We start from the raw sequence: 19553 nt of genomic DNA, 5'->3' as shown, positions 1-19553 counted from the left end.
GTTCTTTGCAGATTCTGTATGTTTTTGTTGCTCCTATCTTGTTTGCCAATCAATCATTAATGATACGTCATATAAATATAACATGAATGGAATTATTTATTTAGTATAGAGAGTGATTATGTATTACAAACCCTTGAGTTTGAAACGATTATCATCTTGTGATAATCTGTTATGTTACGCGACAATTTCTGGAACTCTCTGTCCTTAAGTGAGATAAGCTCGTGATTGTGAACCTCGTGGAACCGGTCAATTAATAAAAGACCATTCTTCATATATAGTCGTATCCTCGCTTTACACCCCACTCTAGTGACCCTGAATATCCTCTGTGACTTCTCCCCATCCAGTCCGTCATCCTGATCTTTTCTGGGCGTCTTGTGAGCGAAACCTTCTCGATTGTAGACGACGAGCTTTGACTTGATCTCACCGCCACGCCATTTTTTGTTGTGTACCTACGGACATCAAACCCACAAGCAATGGCGTATATCTTATAAAAAGTCACCGCATCCTCAACCCCCCCAAACTCCTGGCCGATGTACGGTGTAAACCTCTTCTCCACCTCCCTACACAGCTCCTGCCTGTCAGGTTGAACCCCATTCTGTTAGAGTGTAAGTGTAAATGTAAATGTCCTCAGATATGAAGTGTAAATGTGCTGTTCTGAAAGTGTAAATGTCATCAAAAGTGTAAATGTCAAAACTATAGTAAAAGTAAACATCCAAAAGTGTAAGTGTAAATGTCAGTAGAAACGAAGTGTAAATGTGTTGTTCTGAAAGTGTAAATGTCAGCAAAAGTGTAGATGTCAAAACTATAGTAAAAGTAAACATCCAAAAGTGTAAGTGTAAATGTCAGTAGAAACGAAGTGTAAATGTGTTGTTCTGAAAGTGTAAATGTCAGTAAAAGTGTAAATGTGATGCTTTAAAAGTGTAAACGAAGTGTAAATGTGATGCTTTAAAAGTGTAAATGTCAATAAAAGTTTAAATGTTGTCAGAATGCTAACTCACATAAAAAATATAACAATAAAAATGCAAATGTGACTATAACAATAAAAAAAGTGTAAATTTAAAAGTACAGGAAAAGTGTAAACGTGAGCAGTAATGCAGTGTAAATGTGAGGCTTTAAAAGTGTAAATGTCAACAAAAGTGTAAATGTTGTCAGAATGCTAACTCACATAAAAAATATAACAATTAAAAAGTGTAAATTTAAAACTATAGCAAAAAGAGTAAACATCCAAATGTGTAGGAGAAAGGAAGTGTAAATGTGATTGTCTGAAAGTGTAAATGTCAACAAAAGTGTAAAAGTACACCAAAAGTGTAAATGTGAGCAGGAATGCAGTGTAAATGTGATGCTTTAAAAGTGTAAATGTTGTCAGAATGCCAACTCACATAAAAAAATATAACAATAAAAATGCAAAGGTGACAATAACAATAAAAAAGTGTAAATTTAAAAGTACAGGAAAAGTGTAACCGTGAGCAGTAATGCAGTGTAAATGTGAGGCTTTAAAAGTGTAAATGTCAACAAAAGTGTAAATGTTGTCAGAATGCTAGCTCACATAAAAAATATAACAAATAAAAAATGTAAATGTAAAACTATAGCAAAAATGTTCATGTAAATGTTGTCAGAATGCGTTCATGCTAATCCAAACTCAAATTAATGAAAACCCAGCATGAAGATTTACTTCTAACAATCTTCATTTCAAACCCAGTAACAAATAATCAAAACAAGAATGAACAAATTTGATGACATGCAAAACTGTAATGATTACCTTCATCCTTCCTATTCAACTGAAAAATATGAAAACGTGACTGAAAACAATGAATAAAATGAAGAAATACCATTGATGCCATCTATTATTTGCATGTTTACGCTGGTTTGGAGGATTTAGAGAGAACTTTAGCTTCGTTTTGAGATGAAAGCACCCAGTTTTAGAGAGAAGAAAGAAATAAAAAGGTTGGAATTAAGTGTGTTCAGGAAGGAAGAATGTGGGAAGTGGAAACATAGTACAAAGGATATATGCTTTTGTCCGCAAGAAATGATCATTGGTAAGGACAATTGGCAGGAATTGTTGTCCTCTTTCATAGCCAAGCTTTTCCCTTTTTTTTGCCCTATATTTTGTAAAAAATCTCCACCATAGATGTTGTCCATCTAAGGGTCCTTATAAGGACTTAAGGACTCAAATGAGGTAAGGGACACATTAGATCTCCCCTCTCTCTTTCTCTTTCTCTATCTCTCTCTCTCTCTCTCTCTCTCTCTCTCTCTCTATATATATATATATATATATATATATATATATATATATATATATATATATATATATATATATATATATATATATATATATATATATATATATAGGCAAGATCCGGTGAGTTTGACACTTTTTGTGAGTTTCCCCCGCATATATAAGTAAATGAGTTGACAAAACCCAATTATCAAAAATTGAGCCATCATAATCTTCCCATCTCTTTCTCTCTCTTTCTCCCCCTTTCTCTCTTTACTGATCAAACACTCTGTTTCATCTCAAAACCACGCGAAATTTTTTCATCAGTTCTTCAAATTTTGATCAACAAATTCATCAGTTCTTCAAAATTTGATCAACAATTCATTCATTATTTTGATTTTTTCAATTAAAACTATCAATTTGTTCATCAATTTTTCGAAATTTGATCAACAATTCTCCGAAAACCCTAATTCTTCAAATTCGACTGAAGGTATTGATATTTCTTCCGATTTTTGATTTAATAATCGAATAACCCGATAATTGAATCAAATAACAAATTCGATTTGATTTACGTGTTTTTTCCATAAATTTCAGCTTCAACGATGCTGAATTGAACGATCAAACGCTTACTCGCATGATGATATTCTTTGATAATCAAACAACGATGAATTTAGGTGTAAATTTGTGACATAATCTTGATATAATAATCGTTGTTATTAGGTTGATAAGTTTTTTGTAAAAATTCGATTGCATGAAGATTGTTTTCATATTGTTTTCATAACAGTAATTGCATGTAGGTTTTCATTCATGATATCATTCAATATCTAGTATTTGAATAATTGGATTACAATAATACAATAAGCGCTTTACAAAGTATTAAAATAGCTTTGATATTACATTAAAATAACTGTGTGTGCATTGTGGTGGACTAGGCTACCAATTTCACTAAAACCCTCCCCCCTCTGATAGAATAATTGCATTTGTATAATACAATAACTGCATTACAACGTTAAAATAACTGTTGTAGCAGAGATTGTTTTTTTCATAATAAATACTATTTTATAGGATCTGGCAAAAAAATCCTTACAATAACTACTCTTTAATAATGAAATAACTTTAATACTACATTAAAATAACTGTGTGTGCGTTGTGGTGGACTAGGCTACCAATTCCACTAAAACCTTCCCCTCTCTGATAGAATAATTGCATTTGTATAATACAATAACTGCATTATAACGTTAAAATAATTGTTGTAACAGAGATTGTTTTTTTTCATAATAAATACTACTTTATAGGATCTGACAAAAAAATCCTTACAATAACTACTCTTTAATAATGAAATAACTTTAATATTACATTAAAATAACTATGTGTGCATTGTGGTGGACTAGGGTACCAATTTCACTAAAACTCTCCCCTCTCTGATAGAATAATTGCATTTGTATAATATAATAACTGTATTATAACATTAAAATAACTGTTGTAGCAGAGATTGTTTTTTTCATAATAAATACTAGTTTATAGGATCTGACAAAAAAATCATTACAATAACTACTCTTTAATAATGAAATAACTTTAATACTACATTAAAATAACTGTGTGTGTATTGTGGTGGACTAGGCTACCAATTTCACTAAAACACTCCCCCCTCTGATAGAATAATTGCATTTGTATAATACAATAACTGCATTATAACGTTAAAATAACTGCTGCTGCAGAGGTTCTATTGTTTTGTTTTGTATAGAATCTAAGATATTGAAATTAATAATACCATAACAGTTCTTCTGTTTTAATGTTTCCAGGCATTGAAATTAATACTACCAATGCAACAACTTTTTCTACACCTACTGTTGCGTCTGAAACAGGAGAAAATACTATCCATAATCTGGGATTGAGATATACTCCAGGTGGCAGTGAGGAGTGGAATAGGATGGTAGAAAATGGTTTCAAACCTGCTCTGGGGTTAATGTTTGTAAAGGTGGAGGAGGCAATAGAGTTTTACAATTTATATGCTGTGGCTTGTGGTTTCATACCAAGAAAGTACACACAAACAAGATTCCGTGATGGTTTGATAGACAAAAAATCAATTGTCTCGCAATGAGACATGGATTCAAAGAGGATCGCAAAAAACTCAAACCTGTTGTTGAATTTGAAAACACAGAAGAGAAAAAGAAGAGGAAAAGGTCTGTAGAGCCAAAGAAAACAAAAATAACAAGATTTGGTTGCAAGGCAAAAATACGGTTTTGTGCTGTATTCAATGACCTTAAGGAGCTAATAGGGTATGCTATTAATACGTTTTATGAAGGTCATAATCACAGACTCTACTCACTCAAAGAACGGGAATTCCAGAAAAACGTAAGAATACTTAACCTTTACATGAAGCAGACAATTGTTAACAATTGTAAACTCAACATCGGGGCTACCAAGACTTTTAGAATTCTGGCAGAACAATCAAATGGGTATGCAAACATTGGTTCATCTCTCACAGAATTCAAGAACTTCAAAAGAAATATTAAATGTTATATAGGTGAGAAGGATACTGACATGATTCTCGATTATTTAAAGGCACTTTCTGAATCGCAAGATGGCTTTTACTATGCTTACCAAGTTGATGAGGATAATTGTTTGGCTAAAATCTTTTGGGCAGATGCACAAGCAAGAATGAATTATTCCTTGTTTGGGGACACCATCACCTTTGATCCTACTTACGGTACTAACAAGTACCACATGGCCTTCACCCCATTCACTGGTGTTGACAACTACAAAAATCGTGACTTTTTCTTCTTTGCACTTGTCGATCATGAGAACGATGGGTCATTCATTTGGGTGTTTAAGAAGTTCCTTGATTGTATGGGCAACAAGGAACCTCAATGCATTCTTACTGATCAAGATCCGGCAATTAAACTCGGGGTGCGTTCTGTATTCAAGCAAGCAAAACATCGTTACTGCATGTGGCATATAATGAAAAAACTTACCGATAAAGTTGAGTCACAGATTTGTAAGGAGACTGACTTTGTTGAGCGGATATGCGGAGTTGTTTGGGATACTGACTTGGAACCCATTGAGTTTGAAGAAAAATGGACTCAAGTGATTAATGACTTTGAGTTGAATGATAATACTTGGTTGACATACATGTATAACAAAAGGCACAAATAGATACCTGCTTACTTTAGGGATTTGCCTTTAGGCTGCCTTTTGAAGACTACACAAAGATCAAAGAGTCAAAACAGTTATTTCAAAAGATTTGAGAGCATAGATGGCACACTTGTAGAATTTTGGTTGCGTTTTCAGAGTGCAATGGAACAACAACGCTATAATCACAGATTTCTTGATCTTTGCAAGTGACAAAGACATTGCCACAGGTTTCTTCTAAGACAATGATTGAAAAACATGCCTCTAAAATCTACACACATACTGTTTTCTATGAGTTCCAAGAGCAAGTGCAAATGGCTCCCTGTTCGTGTGCCGTTAGGGGGTTTTCTGAGCAAGGAAACGTGCACATTATAAATGTTGAAGATGCCTACAGGAAGCATAGAATATTTCAGGTTATTCAATTTTATAAACATAATTGTCTTTTTACTTTAACATACTGATGTGACCATTATTTGCGCACATTTAGTCCCCTAATTGAGCCTATTTTGCATACTATTATAACATTCTATGACCATTTTATCCGTCAAAACCTTCCTATTTGCTTTTCTATCGAATTTCATATGTTTTGTAGAAAAGGAGATAATAAGGCGGAAATTCCCGTCTTTCGTGCATATTTGGAAGCTACTTGACGATACTAGATGGACTAGTATGAAGAGGAAGCAAAGACTAAAGACCAATCCCGCAAGAATAAAATAGGAATGAGCAAAAAGGGAAGAAAAGAAGGAGAATCATTGCTGAAGAACAATCCGAGCGGATTGTCTCCAATCCGCCCGTCTCCACATTACACAATCCGAGCGTCTTGCTTTGAATCCGCTCGGATTGCCCCACCAGAATCCGCCCGGATTCTGGCAAATCCGCTCGTTTTCCTCTCCCAGAATCCGCCCGTCCCGACCACAATACGCACGGATTCCCCCACAACACAATTCCGTCTTCTCCAAGCTACAAAGAAAGAAGCCCTTCCTTCAAGAAATACCGGCTCCTCCCAGCTCTAAACTCAAAAGTGTAATTACTAGTTTAGCCCTTAGTTAACCCTAATGCACCCACCTAATTTCCACTATAAATACCCCATTTGTAATAATCAAATGAGGGAGTTTGATTTTAGAGAAGTTTTTAGAGTAGAAAATCCTTCTTTAGATTAGATTAGGAGTAGATTAGAATAGATTACTCTTTAATCTTTCCACAAATTACACATTAATCTCTCTTTAATTATTGTTCAAGTTTATTATTCAAGTTTATTATTGGGTAACTGAAGATTATTGGGTTATTATTGGGAGATTGACAACCTTCCATCAATCATCAAGTTTCTTCTATTATTCTTTGCATTATTATTTGGATCACCTCAAGTTTGGTATAATTCCTTTACTCTTTAATCTTTATTGTTTATTTCTTCATTCTATTATCATGTTTATACTTGTTGTGATGATTGACACCATTAATGACATGTTTCCCATGATGATGAGTGAGTAGTTACTTAGCTAGGATTAGTGGGTAATTAAGGGAAACCAACATGGGATTGATTCATGCTTAATCTAATATGTTCACATGATTAAATTGCTTGCTTGTTGTGATGTCAACTTTATGCACATGTTATGTTTGATGAAATGCTAAGCCTATGAATCCTTGCATTTTTACCATCTCTTATCTACTCAACTTGACTCGTAAGATATAACCCAACTCGAGTCTTGTTAGACCATGCATAGAAGTTGATTAGGAGGAAAGTAAGTCGACTTGTAGGTATTGTACAATCTAATCGATTCGGCTCCGGGACCCAACTCTTCCTAAGAACCGTAAGATATAACCCAACTCGGTTCCTCCACAACATTAATTGCTTGCAACCTTGTAAACATGTTTGTATGATCAACACCATGAATCCCCCATGACCCCATGATATCCTAGCACTTTTAATCAATTGTTTACATCTTTCCTTTTATTGCTCGTTCTACTTTATTTCTTGCATTAGTCTAGACACAACTACAAACCCAAACAAATTGTGACACTAGCATAAATTGAGATAGATAGACTTAGAACCCAAAGCACACCGTCCCATGGATCGACCTCGACTTACCGTTAACTAGTTGTTTGTTGAGTATTATAAATGTGTTTGATTGGATGAGTGACGACATCGTCCGGATCAAAATGGCGCCGTTGCCGGGGATGGTGCTATGTGATTAAGTTATTACTTGTTTGTCTATTTTAGTTGTGCTTTCACCTTGAGGAACTTGTTCCTCAAGGATTGTTCTTACCATTTTATTGTAGTTTCCATGTTTGTAGTTGTATCTTTATCTTGACTATGATGATGATCCAAGACTTGGTACATGGAGTATGTGGTGGACCTTTTGAGTATGACTATGGGTATGGGGAGTTTGAGGAGCAAGTCAATACAACCCTACCTTATTATTTGTACAACGAAAATCCTAACCACTACCCCAATTTTTCCCACCAAAATTACCACACCCAATATCAACAACAACCACTCACCCGATACCCATTTCACAATGAACTTCAATTGCCACAAAACAACCACTTTCACACATACCCACAACAAAAAGATGAACCCATTCAAAACATGATTCTCCAAATGATGGGAGATCAACAAAACTTCTTCAAACAAATGCTAGAAGAGAGCCGAAAAGAAGATAATGTTCTTAAAGACATTGTTATCCAAAGAGAGGAGTTGAGGATTCAAATTGCCCAATTAAAAGAATTCCAAGCAAACACTCACCACCGTTCTTTGGATATTGAGCATAAATGCGAATTTGAAGTAGTGACATTTGACATGGAAGACGAGAAGTGGGAAGAGCCAAGTTCCTTGAGCTCTTGTGACTATGAGAGTGTTGTGTTCGATGAAGAAGACATGAGGTTGAGCAAACCAAATACTCTTAACCTTTGTGAGTATGAGGGTGTGTCTTTTGATGTGAACGTTGAGGTGTTGGAAAAAGAGCTAAATAAAGCCCCCATTTATGATTCACGTGAGGATAGCAACAATGACGATGAGTCTAGAGGAGGGATTCATAAAATCACCCTGCTTGAGGAGCCTATCCTTGAGGCATTTGAGATACCCTATCATGAAGAAGACCGTCCTTTCTTTATCCTTCGTGAAGACCACTTGGCACCTATCATGGAGCCAATGATCATTGAAGAGGATATGATAGACCTTCTTCAAAAGGCCAAAGTTTCTTACAAGAGCCATTTGGTGAAAAAGCTTAAAGAGAAAATTGCTCGTGAGGCTACTTGTGAAGATATGACCCCCATAATCCCAACCCCTATGGTATCCGGTCATCAAAGACATGAAAATTCTCCTTCTACCTCGGAAGGATTGAACAATCAAAGTGCTATCATAATCACCAAAATTGAAGAAGAAGTTGGTAAGTGGAAGTCCATGGATGGAAATGAACCACACTTCATGCTTAGAGTTGGCAAGAGTCATGGGTTTACCTATTTGAAGCATCGGGAAAGTTCTAACGCTAAGGAGAAGCCAAGAAAAAGAACATTCTACAAGCTTCCTTGGCCAAATTTCATATTCAAATTGAGCAACCCATACTTATGCTTATTTGGAGCTTGTTCACAAGCTTTTGATCTTTTATTAAGAGCTTTGAGCTCTATGGATAAGAGTTCCTACAAATTGAACTAGTTTGGTGGAGTCCTACCTCAAAACCACCATTTGTAAGATATTTCTGGAACCCTTTACTTTGCATAATATTGTACATTTCCATTTTGCATTTAATTTCTTGCATAAAAGAGAAGAGAGAGAGAGAGTCATTTTACATGTTTCATGCGCAAATTTCAGGAAAAGATAAGGAAAAAGAGAAATTAGTGAAAAGGGGTTTGTTGTTTCATGAAAGAAGAAAGAAGAAGAGAGAAAGAAGCAAAGACGCCCGGATTCTAGCAAATCCGCCCGTCCAGGGCCACGGAAAGCAAAAATTGAAATCGAAGAAGAATCCGTGCGGATTCAAACAAATCCGCCCGTCCCTGGACAATCCGTCGTCTTCTCCACGGGACGCCCGTCCCGTGTGTCATCCGAAGCAAGATTTTGAATCGTGTCAAAATCCGTGCGGATTATCGAAAATCCGCCCGTCCAGATCAAGCCGTGCGTCCTGAAGAAAATCCGCCCGTCTTTTCCCTGCTTCCCAGCCAAAGAAATTCTCTGTCCTAGAATCCGTGCGGATTCTACCAAAGACGCCCGTCTTCTTTCCCAGAAATCCGACCGTCTCGACTGAAATCCGCTCGGATTGTACTGTTCCCTCAGATAAAGCGGGTTCGATCCAATCTTATCCGTTCGGATTCCCTACTTCTTCTATATAATCCCACCCCCCTTCTCCCTCATTTCCTCACCTTACCAAACCCTAAAACACTCATCTCAACCCTCAAAATCACCCTCCAATCCTCAAAAACACCCCCATTACCAACATGAGCACCAAAGGAAAGGCCAAGAAATTGATTGAATCATTCGGGAAGAAGCGCAAGGGATCAAGCTCTTCAACACCACGAGAGGTAATGCTACCAAGGAACACCCGACCCTTAATGAGGGGAGGGATTGAACAACTCAACAACTTCCAAGAAGTGATCTTCCTATCCGACGAACACCGCGAAAAATTCGTCGAGCTCCTAGGTAAGAAGTACGAACCTACTCAATTTGTTGATACTAGGGTGTTGGAAATCCTTAAGATAAGGTACCCTACCGAGATGTTCTTTAATGGCCTTGGCATTGGGAGCTTTTTCCATGCCCATGAAGAGACTTACCTTAGTCTCACACTTGAATTCTTGAGTAGCCTTCGCATTGTGGCGGACACCCACAACAATGTAGGCATGGAGTTTAGGTTATGCAACCTAGACCATGTTCTTTCTCTTGATGAATTTGCCTATGTTTTCGGTCTTGAAGTACCCACCGACTATACCGAAAAGTCCGATAATTTTAATGTGGACTTTCTTTGGAAAGCTATCTGCGGGAGGGACTTTACCCATATAAAGCGTTGCTATACATTTGCTATCCAACATCCGGTGATTCGATTCACCGAACGCTTTGTAGTCGGTTGCATCAATGGGAGGTACGAGCAAGATCGGTGTACTCTCATCGACTTAACTTTTCTTGAGTCTTATTTGAATGTTCGAGCGGTGAGGCGTTATAACTTCAACACGCCACTTGAGATACTTACTAGGTTCAATGATTTTGCTCAAGGGACCACCCAACTCAAAACCTTTGTGATGGGAGGTCTAATTACAATTTTGGCCAATCACCTTTGTCCTGGGTTCAATGCCCGAGGAACCTATATTCCTCTTGAAGGGAGGACTTTGATTGATGAGCACACCATCTTCCATGATCACCGATGGTGCAACTACACTCGAGATGGGAGTGTGGAGTGGCACACCAAGGGATGTACTTCAATGGTCCTTGAGGGATGGAAGATACCGGGCATTGACCCAAGATTGAGTCCATACTCTCCTCCACCAAGCTACCTCCTTGAAATCCAAATTCTTGATAATCCCCCTCAAAGGGAAGAGCCACACCGTCAACCACCTCGTGGAGGGCCGGGTGCACCTATTCGCCCACCTTCCTACGTCCCTATCCCGCCTTACCCCACTCCATATACCCAATTCCAACCAGAAATCCCCAACACCCCGGGTATTAATGATTTGATGTCACTCATGAATAGAGTGGACCTTGAGGTGCATAAAGGAAGGGAAGACAACTACTTGGCCCTCTACCTCCAATACTATAACATGGCTCAACAAGGGTATGTTGACCCTAATGGCCCTTTGCCCTCTTGGGCACAACCGGAGCTCTTGTTCCCAAATTATGGGGACCAAGCTTGGGGTCGAGGAGACGGAGGGCAATCTAGCCAAGGTGGAGGGTACTCAGGTCAAGGAGGAGGATTTGACCAAGGAGGATATTGGGGCCAAGCACCCGGATATGATCAAGCCGGAAGTTCTCATGGTTATGGCTATGATCAAAATGAGGATGACGAGTGAAAGAGGCCTAATTCACCACTTTCATTTGTATGATACCCATCTCTCCCTCTCTCTTTTGTATATACATTGCATTTGTGTAGCTTCTGCATGCATTTGTATTATATTTCATATTGCATTTATATTAGTTAGATCATTAGTATAGTTGCATTGTAATTTAATTCATGTAAATAGTTGCATATAGACTAGAATTCATGCATAGTCACTAATGACCAATCTTATTCTTTTCTACACTAGAAATAGTGTTTAAATCGGTTTGGGGAGGTTTGATCATAAGTAACCATAGTTTACTAGAAATCATGCATCATATAGTATAGTTTAGATTGCATTCATTTGTTATATATGTCATATAGAATTGCATTTAGTTAGAGCATGCATTCATTCATACCATATCATTGCATTTGTACTTTATTTCAAAAAAATCAAAAAATCCCAAAAACATGTATTTCCTTTTTTCCTACTCCTACATGTACATTGAGGACAATGTCCAAAATAAAGTGGGGGATGGGAATTTATATTCCAAAAATGCATAAAAATTGAAAAATTTCGAAAAATCACAAAAACATGTCTTTTAATTTCATATAAACAAAAACCATAAAAATTTGAAAAATTGAAAAATCCAAAAACATGTTCATTTCCTTTGTAGTGTAGACTTGTATATATTGTTTTGTATATATTGTGTTCGTCCATCCTTTTTCACATTGATTGACTACGCCACATCCGAGACATGAGGATATTAAAGACCGCATGGTATGATCTTTCCAATCTCCTTTTTCCTCTTTATGTTAATGACTATGTGGCTTTATTTTGATTGATGCGGTAAAAACAATGTGAACTTAGGACTTGCATTTAGTTTATATGACATATTAGTTGGTAGAAACATTTGCATTAGGATGTTTAAATGTTAGTTGCATCATGGCATGTAGTTTGCATTTTAGAAAAATTTTGCGAAACCGTCTACTTGGGAAGCTTGACAAGTGTATATAGGCCCTAGTAGATGCTTTTTATTCTTAAGACTTTGCTTGTAGAATACTTGTAAAACACCCTAGGATGTGTCATGCTAGTATCCTTTGACCCATGGTTTAAGGCCTAGTCGAGAGTACCTTGTGGTGTGATAACTCCTTGGCTACCGTTTATTCTAAGGTGACCCTTGAAACCATGCATCCATCCATCCATTCATCCATGTTCTACCATACATTTTGTCATCAAAAAGGGAATGGGCGCAAAAAGAAATCAATTTGAGTTCAATGAAATGAAAAGTGAAAGAAAGTTTGCAAAATGCATCAAAAGAAAAGAGGAGCAAAAATAGACTCCTAAAGCTTCAAAAATAAGGCACCCTCCCTACATATGGGGTGACTTTGAAAATGTTCAAAAAGAAATGCAAAAAAAATGTCAAGTGTTGAAAATGCCAAAAATCAAAAAGAAATGGCAAAGAAAGTGTTCTCAAATGTTATATGCCACAAGAAATTGGGGGGAAAAAACAAAAACAAAAGCAAACTCCCAAAAGTGAAACTCAAATTCTATCGATCCCTTTATCCACCGTATCCATTTTTGTGCATGGTAGAGAGGAGACGACCCTTCTTCTTGTCTAGGCAAGAGGGGGAATTCCGCGATCCTCCAGTGTTTCTAACACCATAGGGAGTCTACTCTTGACAAAAGCGTTTAACGATTGAGGACAAAGGTACCCTAGCTTGACACAACTTGGAGGTGATTTATTGGTATCCTTCTAGGCTTAGTAGTTTGAATAAATTGCATCTATGAAGGAGTGTGTACCCTTGAATTGCTTCCCTTGTAGATAATTTCCGCCACTTAGATGAGGAAAGTGGCTATTCTTTTGTAGATGCATCCATTACTTGATTTTGTGTGTTTAATGATTGGATGTGTCGCCATTTTGGCAAGACCCACCTTGCCTTGCAAGAAGGCATCCTACCTCATGGTTGTCTTGTTGTGAGTTGAAGGGGCGGAGTGAGACCCGCTAATTGTCTCATATCGGCTATGTTATTAGGTTAGTTTAAATAAAGGTCTAGTTTTAGTCACCTCTTTACTCGGGACGAGTAAAGGTTCGGTTTGGGGATATTTGATGTGACCATTATTTGCGCACATTTAGTCCCCCAATTGAGCCTATTTTGCATACTATTATAACATTCTATGACCATTTTATCCGTCAAAACCTTCCTATTTGCTTTTCTATCACATTTCATATGTTTTGTAGAAAAGGAGATAATAAGGCGGAAATTCCCGTCTTTCGTGCATATTTGGAAGCTACTTGACGATACTAGATGGACTAGTATGAAGAGGAAGCAAAGACTAAAGACCAATCCCGCAAGAATAAAATAGGAATGAGCAAAAAGGGAAGAAAAGAAGGAGAATCATTGCTGAAGAACAATCCGAGCGGATTGTCTCCAATCCGCCCGTCTCCACATTACACAATCCGAGCGTCTTGCTTTGAATCCGCTCGGATTGCCCCACAAGAATCCGCCCGGATTCTAGCAAATCCGCTCGTCTTCCTCTCCCAGAATCCGCCCGTCCCGACCACAATACGCACGGATTCCCCCACAACACAATTCCGTCTTCTCCAAGCTACAAAGAAAGAAGCCCTTCCTTCAAGAAATACCTGGCTCCTCCTCGCTCTAAACTCAAAAGTGTAATTACTAGTTTAGCCCTTAGTTAACCCTAATGCACCCACCTAATTTCCACTATAAATACCCCATTTGTAATAATCAAATGAGGGAGTTTGATTTTAGAGAAGTTTTTAGAGTAGAAAATCCTTCTTTAGATTAGATTAGGAGTAGATTAGAATAGATTACTCTTTAATCTTTCCACAAATTACACATTAATCTCTCTTTAATTATTGTTCAAGTTTATTATTCAAGTTTATTATTGGGTAATTGAAGATTATTGGGTTATTATTGGGAGATTGACAACCTTCCATCAATCATCAAGTTTCTTCTATTATTCTTTGCATTATTATTTGGATCACCTCAAGTTTGGTATAATTCCTTTACTCTTTAATCTTTATTGTTTATTTCTTCATTCTATTATCATGTTTATACTTGTTGTGATGATTGACACCATTAATGACATGTTTCCCATGATGATGAGTGAGTAGTTACTTAGCTAGGATTAGTGGGTAGTTAAGGGAAACCAACATGGGATTGATTCATGCTTAATCTAATATGTTCACATGATTAAATTGCTTGCTTGTTGTGATGTCAACTTTATGCACATGTTATGTTTGATGAAATGCTAAGCCTATGAATCCTTGCATTTTTACCATCTCTTATCTACTCAACTTGACTCGTAAGATATAACCCAACTCGAGTCTTGTTAGACCATGCATAGAAGTTGATTAGGAGGAAAGTAAGTCGACTTGTAGGTGTTGTACAATCTAATCGATTCGGCTCCGGGACCCAACTCTTCCTAAGAACCGTAAGATATAACCCAACTCGGTTCCTCCACAACATTAATTGCTTGCAACCTTGTAAACATGTTTGTATGATCAACACCATGAATTCCCCATGACCCCATGATATCCTAGCACTTTTAATCAATTGTTTACATCTTTCCTTTTATTGCTCGTTCTACTTTATTGCTTGCATTAGTCTAGACACAACTACAAACCCAAACAAATTGTGACACTAGCATAAATTGAGATAGATAGACTTAGAACCCAAAGCACACCGTCCCATGGATCGACCTCGACTTACCGCTAACTAGTTGTTTGTTGAGTATTATAAATGTGTTTGATTGGATGAGTGACGACATCGTCCGGATCACATACAATAACTGTGATAAAAGAATACAATAACCGTGTTTTACCATTAAAAAAATCAGGTGAAAACTATACAATAATCACAATTATGCTTTACAATAATTGATGTTGAGTTTATTTGCAATTGTTCTGATTTTTTTTTTCCATAAATATATTAATTTGATAATGCTTTACAGTAATTGATAATGCTTTATACTTGCCAATTTGTTACAATAATCAAGGATATGCTTTAAAATAATTTGGGAAGAGCTTTACAATAATCAGATACATGAGAGCTTTAAAATAATAAGAGGTATGCTTTACAATAATTGGGCAAACGCTTTACAATAATCAGCTACATGAAAGCTTTAAAATAATTGCATTTGATCATTTGAATAACTTAATAATCATGTGAAAAATACTTTGTAACATTATATTAAACATAAAAAAACTGAAGGACTTCTCTTTTTTTTTGGGAAAATGTAAGCTTCTCATTAAAAGATCATAAATCTCCAAATACAAACAATTAGAAGGCATAGTGATACTAACTTCCTTCATTACTTAACAAAAGCATCTAACCAATTTTTAACATTAGCCGTTTGACACTTAGTCTGAAACTTCTTAACTCTATTACAAACATCTGCCTGAACAAATTTGACAAGCTGTTCTGGATGTATCACAGCCTGTTCCACCCTGCACTTGTTTCTAGCCATCCACAAATGATATATCAAACCTGCCAATATAACCCCAACTATTCTCTTCTTACTGAGACTCATGTAGCGTTTATGACACCACCATTGAATGCACTCTTCATCAGGTAGCATCTCATCACACCATGCAGCAACCATACTACAACACCTCCTGCTGTACTCACACTTAAAGAATAAATGACTATGGTTTTCCTGCTGCAAACCACATAGGTAGCACAAATTCGACTGAATAATCTTCATGTTCATCAATCTATCCTGAGTAAGAAGTCTGTTATGACCCATCAACCAACTGATAAAACCATGTTTAGGAACCACCCACGTATTAAGAATCCATGGGTACCACTCACAGACATTATCCTGACCTTGTAACCATTTGTATCCCAAAGCAGTAGAGTAATATGCAGTCACTCCAGAACCAGGCAGTAACAACTCCTTGAATATAGATTTTATTTGACAAATCTTTCTCCATGCCCAGCTCGAATTAGAGGTTGGTTCATAATCCTTCCAATTCCTGTCTTTGATATAAATTGCGTGCACCCACTTTACCCATAAGTGATCAGCTTTAGTCGCAATCCACCATACATACTTTGCCACTGCTGCCATATTCCAAATCATCAAATTATGCAACCCACTCCCACGTTGTCTCTTAGGCCTGCACACACGGTCCCAAGCAACTAAAGCTGGGCTAGAACTGTCTTGATGCCCATGCCAGAGGTACTCTCTACAAATGGAGTCAATCTTTTTCAGCACAGTTTTGGGGAGAATAAAAATACGAGCCCAGTAGTTGTGAAGGGTACTAAGAACAACCCTAATCAGAACCAACCTGCCAGCATATGAAAGATGCTTTGCCCCCATACCTCGTATCCTATCCACAACATTATCAACCAACCTAGTACAATCCAGTATAGATAACCTCTTAGGTGATACAGTCACCCCCAAATACTTAAAGGGAACAGCACCCAATTTCATGCCAATAGCCCTTCCTATCTCATTAACCAGCCAATCATCCATACCATTGCAATAGTAGTTGGATTTCCCCTTATTCATTTTCAATCCAGAAGCCTTGGAAAAAAAATTGAAGGCTTGCAACAACAACTCAATAGAAGCCCTTTCTCCTTTACAAAACAGAATCAAATCATCTGCAAAACATAAGTGTGAAAGCTCAATTCTTTTGCAAAGGGGGTGAAACCTGAACTTTGGATGCCTCTGGGTTACCATCAAAGTTCTGCTCAAATACTCTAGACACAAGGTAAAAATCAAGGGGGATAAAGGGTCTCCTTGCCTCAGTCCACGCTTGCCTGGGAAAAACCCAAAACCTCCCCATTTAAAGCAATAGAGAATGAAGGGGTGGTAATGCAATTCATAAGCAGAGTTATCATATGCTGAGGGAACTTAAGTGCTCTCAACATTTCCTCCACAAAACCCCACTCAATACTATCATACGCCTTTTGAAGATCTAGCTTCATCAACATTCTGGGTGAACAATTTTTCCTTTTGTATAACCTGATGAGGTCCTGGCATATGAGTATATTCCCCACAATATCTCTCCCCTGAACAAAGGCACTCTGGGAAGGATTGACAATATCTGGGAGCACTCTACTCAGCCTGTTGCAAATCACCTTGGAAACACACTTATAAATAGTATTACAGCATGCTATAGGCCGAAACTGTAGTACTGACTCAGGGATCTCCACTTTGGGCACAAGAGTAAGAATAGTATTATTGCATTGCCTAAGTAGCTGCCCTGACCTAAACACATTCTAAACTGCTGCTATAACCTCCTGCCCCACAATGGGCCAACAGTCTTTGAAAAACTGACTGCTGTAACCATCTGGACCAGGGGCCTTAGTCCCTGGAATGGAAAAAATAGCTCTCCTAATCTCCTCCCCAGTAACAGGCTCCATCAAAACCTCACAGTGATGCATTGTAAGGCATGCCCCTGACTGGACAATCTTCTTGTTCACATGAGAAACTGGCAGAGAGGTGCCCAACAGAGAGACATAGTACTCCTCAAAAGCCTGCTTAATCTCCTCATTTTTAGAGCATAACTTGCCCCACATGTCCTTCACCTGGAAAACTTTATTTTTCCTCCTTCTCTTTTTAATACTGGCATGAAAGACAGCTGAGTTTTCATCACCATCTTAAGCCCACGAAATCTTTGCTTTCTGTTGTAGGTATTCAGTTCTAGCCTGTTGCAATAACCTGACCTCTTTGGCACACTCACTCTCAGCCTGGCATACCCTCTCATTAAAAGGATCCTCTCTGAGCAAGGTTTGGCAGTGCTCCAAGGACATCTCAGCAACACGAGTAAGGTTCTCAATGTCACTAAACTATTCCTTGTTCAGTGCCTTCAAATCTTTTTTCAATCTCTTGAGTTTTGTCACCACTGTAAACATGGCATTGCCCCTAACTTCAGGTCCCCAACTATTTTGAATAGTTTCCAGAAAATCAGGTGCACTAGCCCACATATTGAAATATTTAAAAGGCATCTTCCTATTATGAATGGTTTCCTCAAGATTAATCAGGCATGGGCAATGATCAAACAAACCTTCAGGAAGGAAGTTTGCATAGCTTCCAGGAAAGACATTCAACCAATCTTCATTAGTGAGAACTCTATCAATCCTACTATACACCTTATCCCCAGCTTCATGCTTATTTGTCCAATTATAAAAGGAACCACACCCCTTAAGTTCATACAAATCACAAACCTGCACCAACTGTTTAAGTGGTTTGATGTCAGCCAGGGTAATAGGTGCCCCTCCAAATCTTTCATCAATTGCCATCACAACATTAAAATCCCCATAAGTAATCCAAGGCCCCCTAATGCTCTGATGATACTTCCTAAGTCTTTGCCATAAACTTTCTCTCTCAGCTGGTTTATTCAAGCCATAGATCATGGTTAGCCAAAATGAGATGTTCCTTCCCCTATCCATTATCTGGGCATGAATACATTGATCAGCAACCTCCTGAATAGACACCATAAACATACCAGGATCCCATATCAGCCAAATCCTACCACCTTTGTGACAACTGGAATTAGTGCAAACAGACCAGTCCTCACATAGGCTACTCCTAACTTTATTCCAATTTAAAGACTTAACCTTAGTTTCCAGTAAACCAAATAACCCGACTTTATTGTGGGTGAGAAACCATTTTATTTCATTCTGCTTACTAGTCTTATTCATACCTCGAACATTCCAGAACCCCAAGCTACCCATTATCAGTATGATGATGACTAGGTTCACCTTTTTCAAACAAAACCCTTTCCATCAAACCTGCTTTAGACTTTTGGAGAGAAAGAGTCAGGGACTCCATAAAGGACAACCCTCCAGGAGTAAACAGCCTCCTTTCAGCATGGTCTCCCCTCATCAATCTAGTCAGCATCATCCTAGGCATAGAAGGCTCAGTAACAGGACCCTTAGTCATCACCACAGGAGGAGCTCTCTGAACCACATGAGTAACCACTGGAGTGGTGACACTAGGTGCCACAGTCTTAGGTGTAGTAACTTTCTGTGGACCAGCCTGCTTCTTCTGAGGCATAGGAGCCTTACTCTTGGCCCCCACCTGAGTCTGTTTCTGCTGAGTAGTTACCTTTGGTTTCCATACCCTACGAGTTCCAACAGCCCCGTCCCCCTTCCTGCAAATATCAGCTGTATGCCCCATTCCACGACAAGCAGTGCAAGTGGTGGGAAGCCAATCATAGACCAGTCTAGCTGTCTGAACCCTACCCACTTCATCAATAAAGGACAATTCAGAGGGG

The 19553-nt window shown here is 37.9% G+C and overlaps 2 protein-coding genes across 2 annotated transcripts; one reads left to right on the top strand and one right to left on the bottom strand.

Moving 5' to 3' along the window:
- The first annotated feature begins 1903 nt into the window (after window positions 1-1903).
- Window positions 1904-5371, top strand: LOC141632645 (protein FAR1-RELATED SEQUENCE 5-like). The gene is made up of 3 exons (XM_074445172.1): window positions 1904-2036; window positions 4018-4281; window positions 4377-5371. Exons 1-3 carry the CDS (start codon window positions 1904-1906, stop codon window positions 5369-5371), a joined length of 1392 nt encoding a protein of 463 aa, XP_074301273.1.
- A 10269-nt stretch (window positions 5372-15640) lies between these two features.
- Window positions 15641-17011, bottom strand: LOC141632644 (uncharacterized). The gene has a single exon (XM_074445171.1). The coding sequence runs from the start codon at window positions 17009-17011 to the stop codon at window positions 15641-15643; it is 1371 nt and encodes a 456-aa protein (XP_074301272.1).
- Window positions 17012-19553: the final 2542 nt, after the last annotated feature.

This window comes from Silene latifolia, chromosome Y (genome assembly GCF_048544455.1).
Source record: "Silene latifolia isolate original U9 population chromosome Y, ASM4854445v1, whole genome shotgun sequence".
NCBI classification, from domain to species: Eukaryota; Viridiplantae; Streptophyta; class Magnoliopsida; order Caryophyllales; family Caryophyllaceae; genus Silene; species Silene latifolia.
Note: the sequence above shows the minus strand (reverse complement) of the source record. Positions and strands in the feature narration are given on the sequence as shown.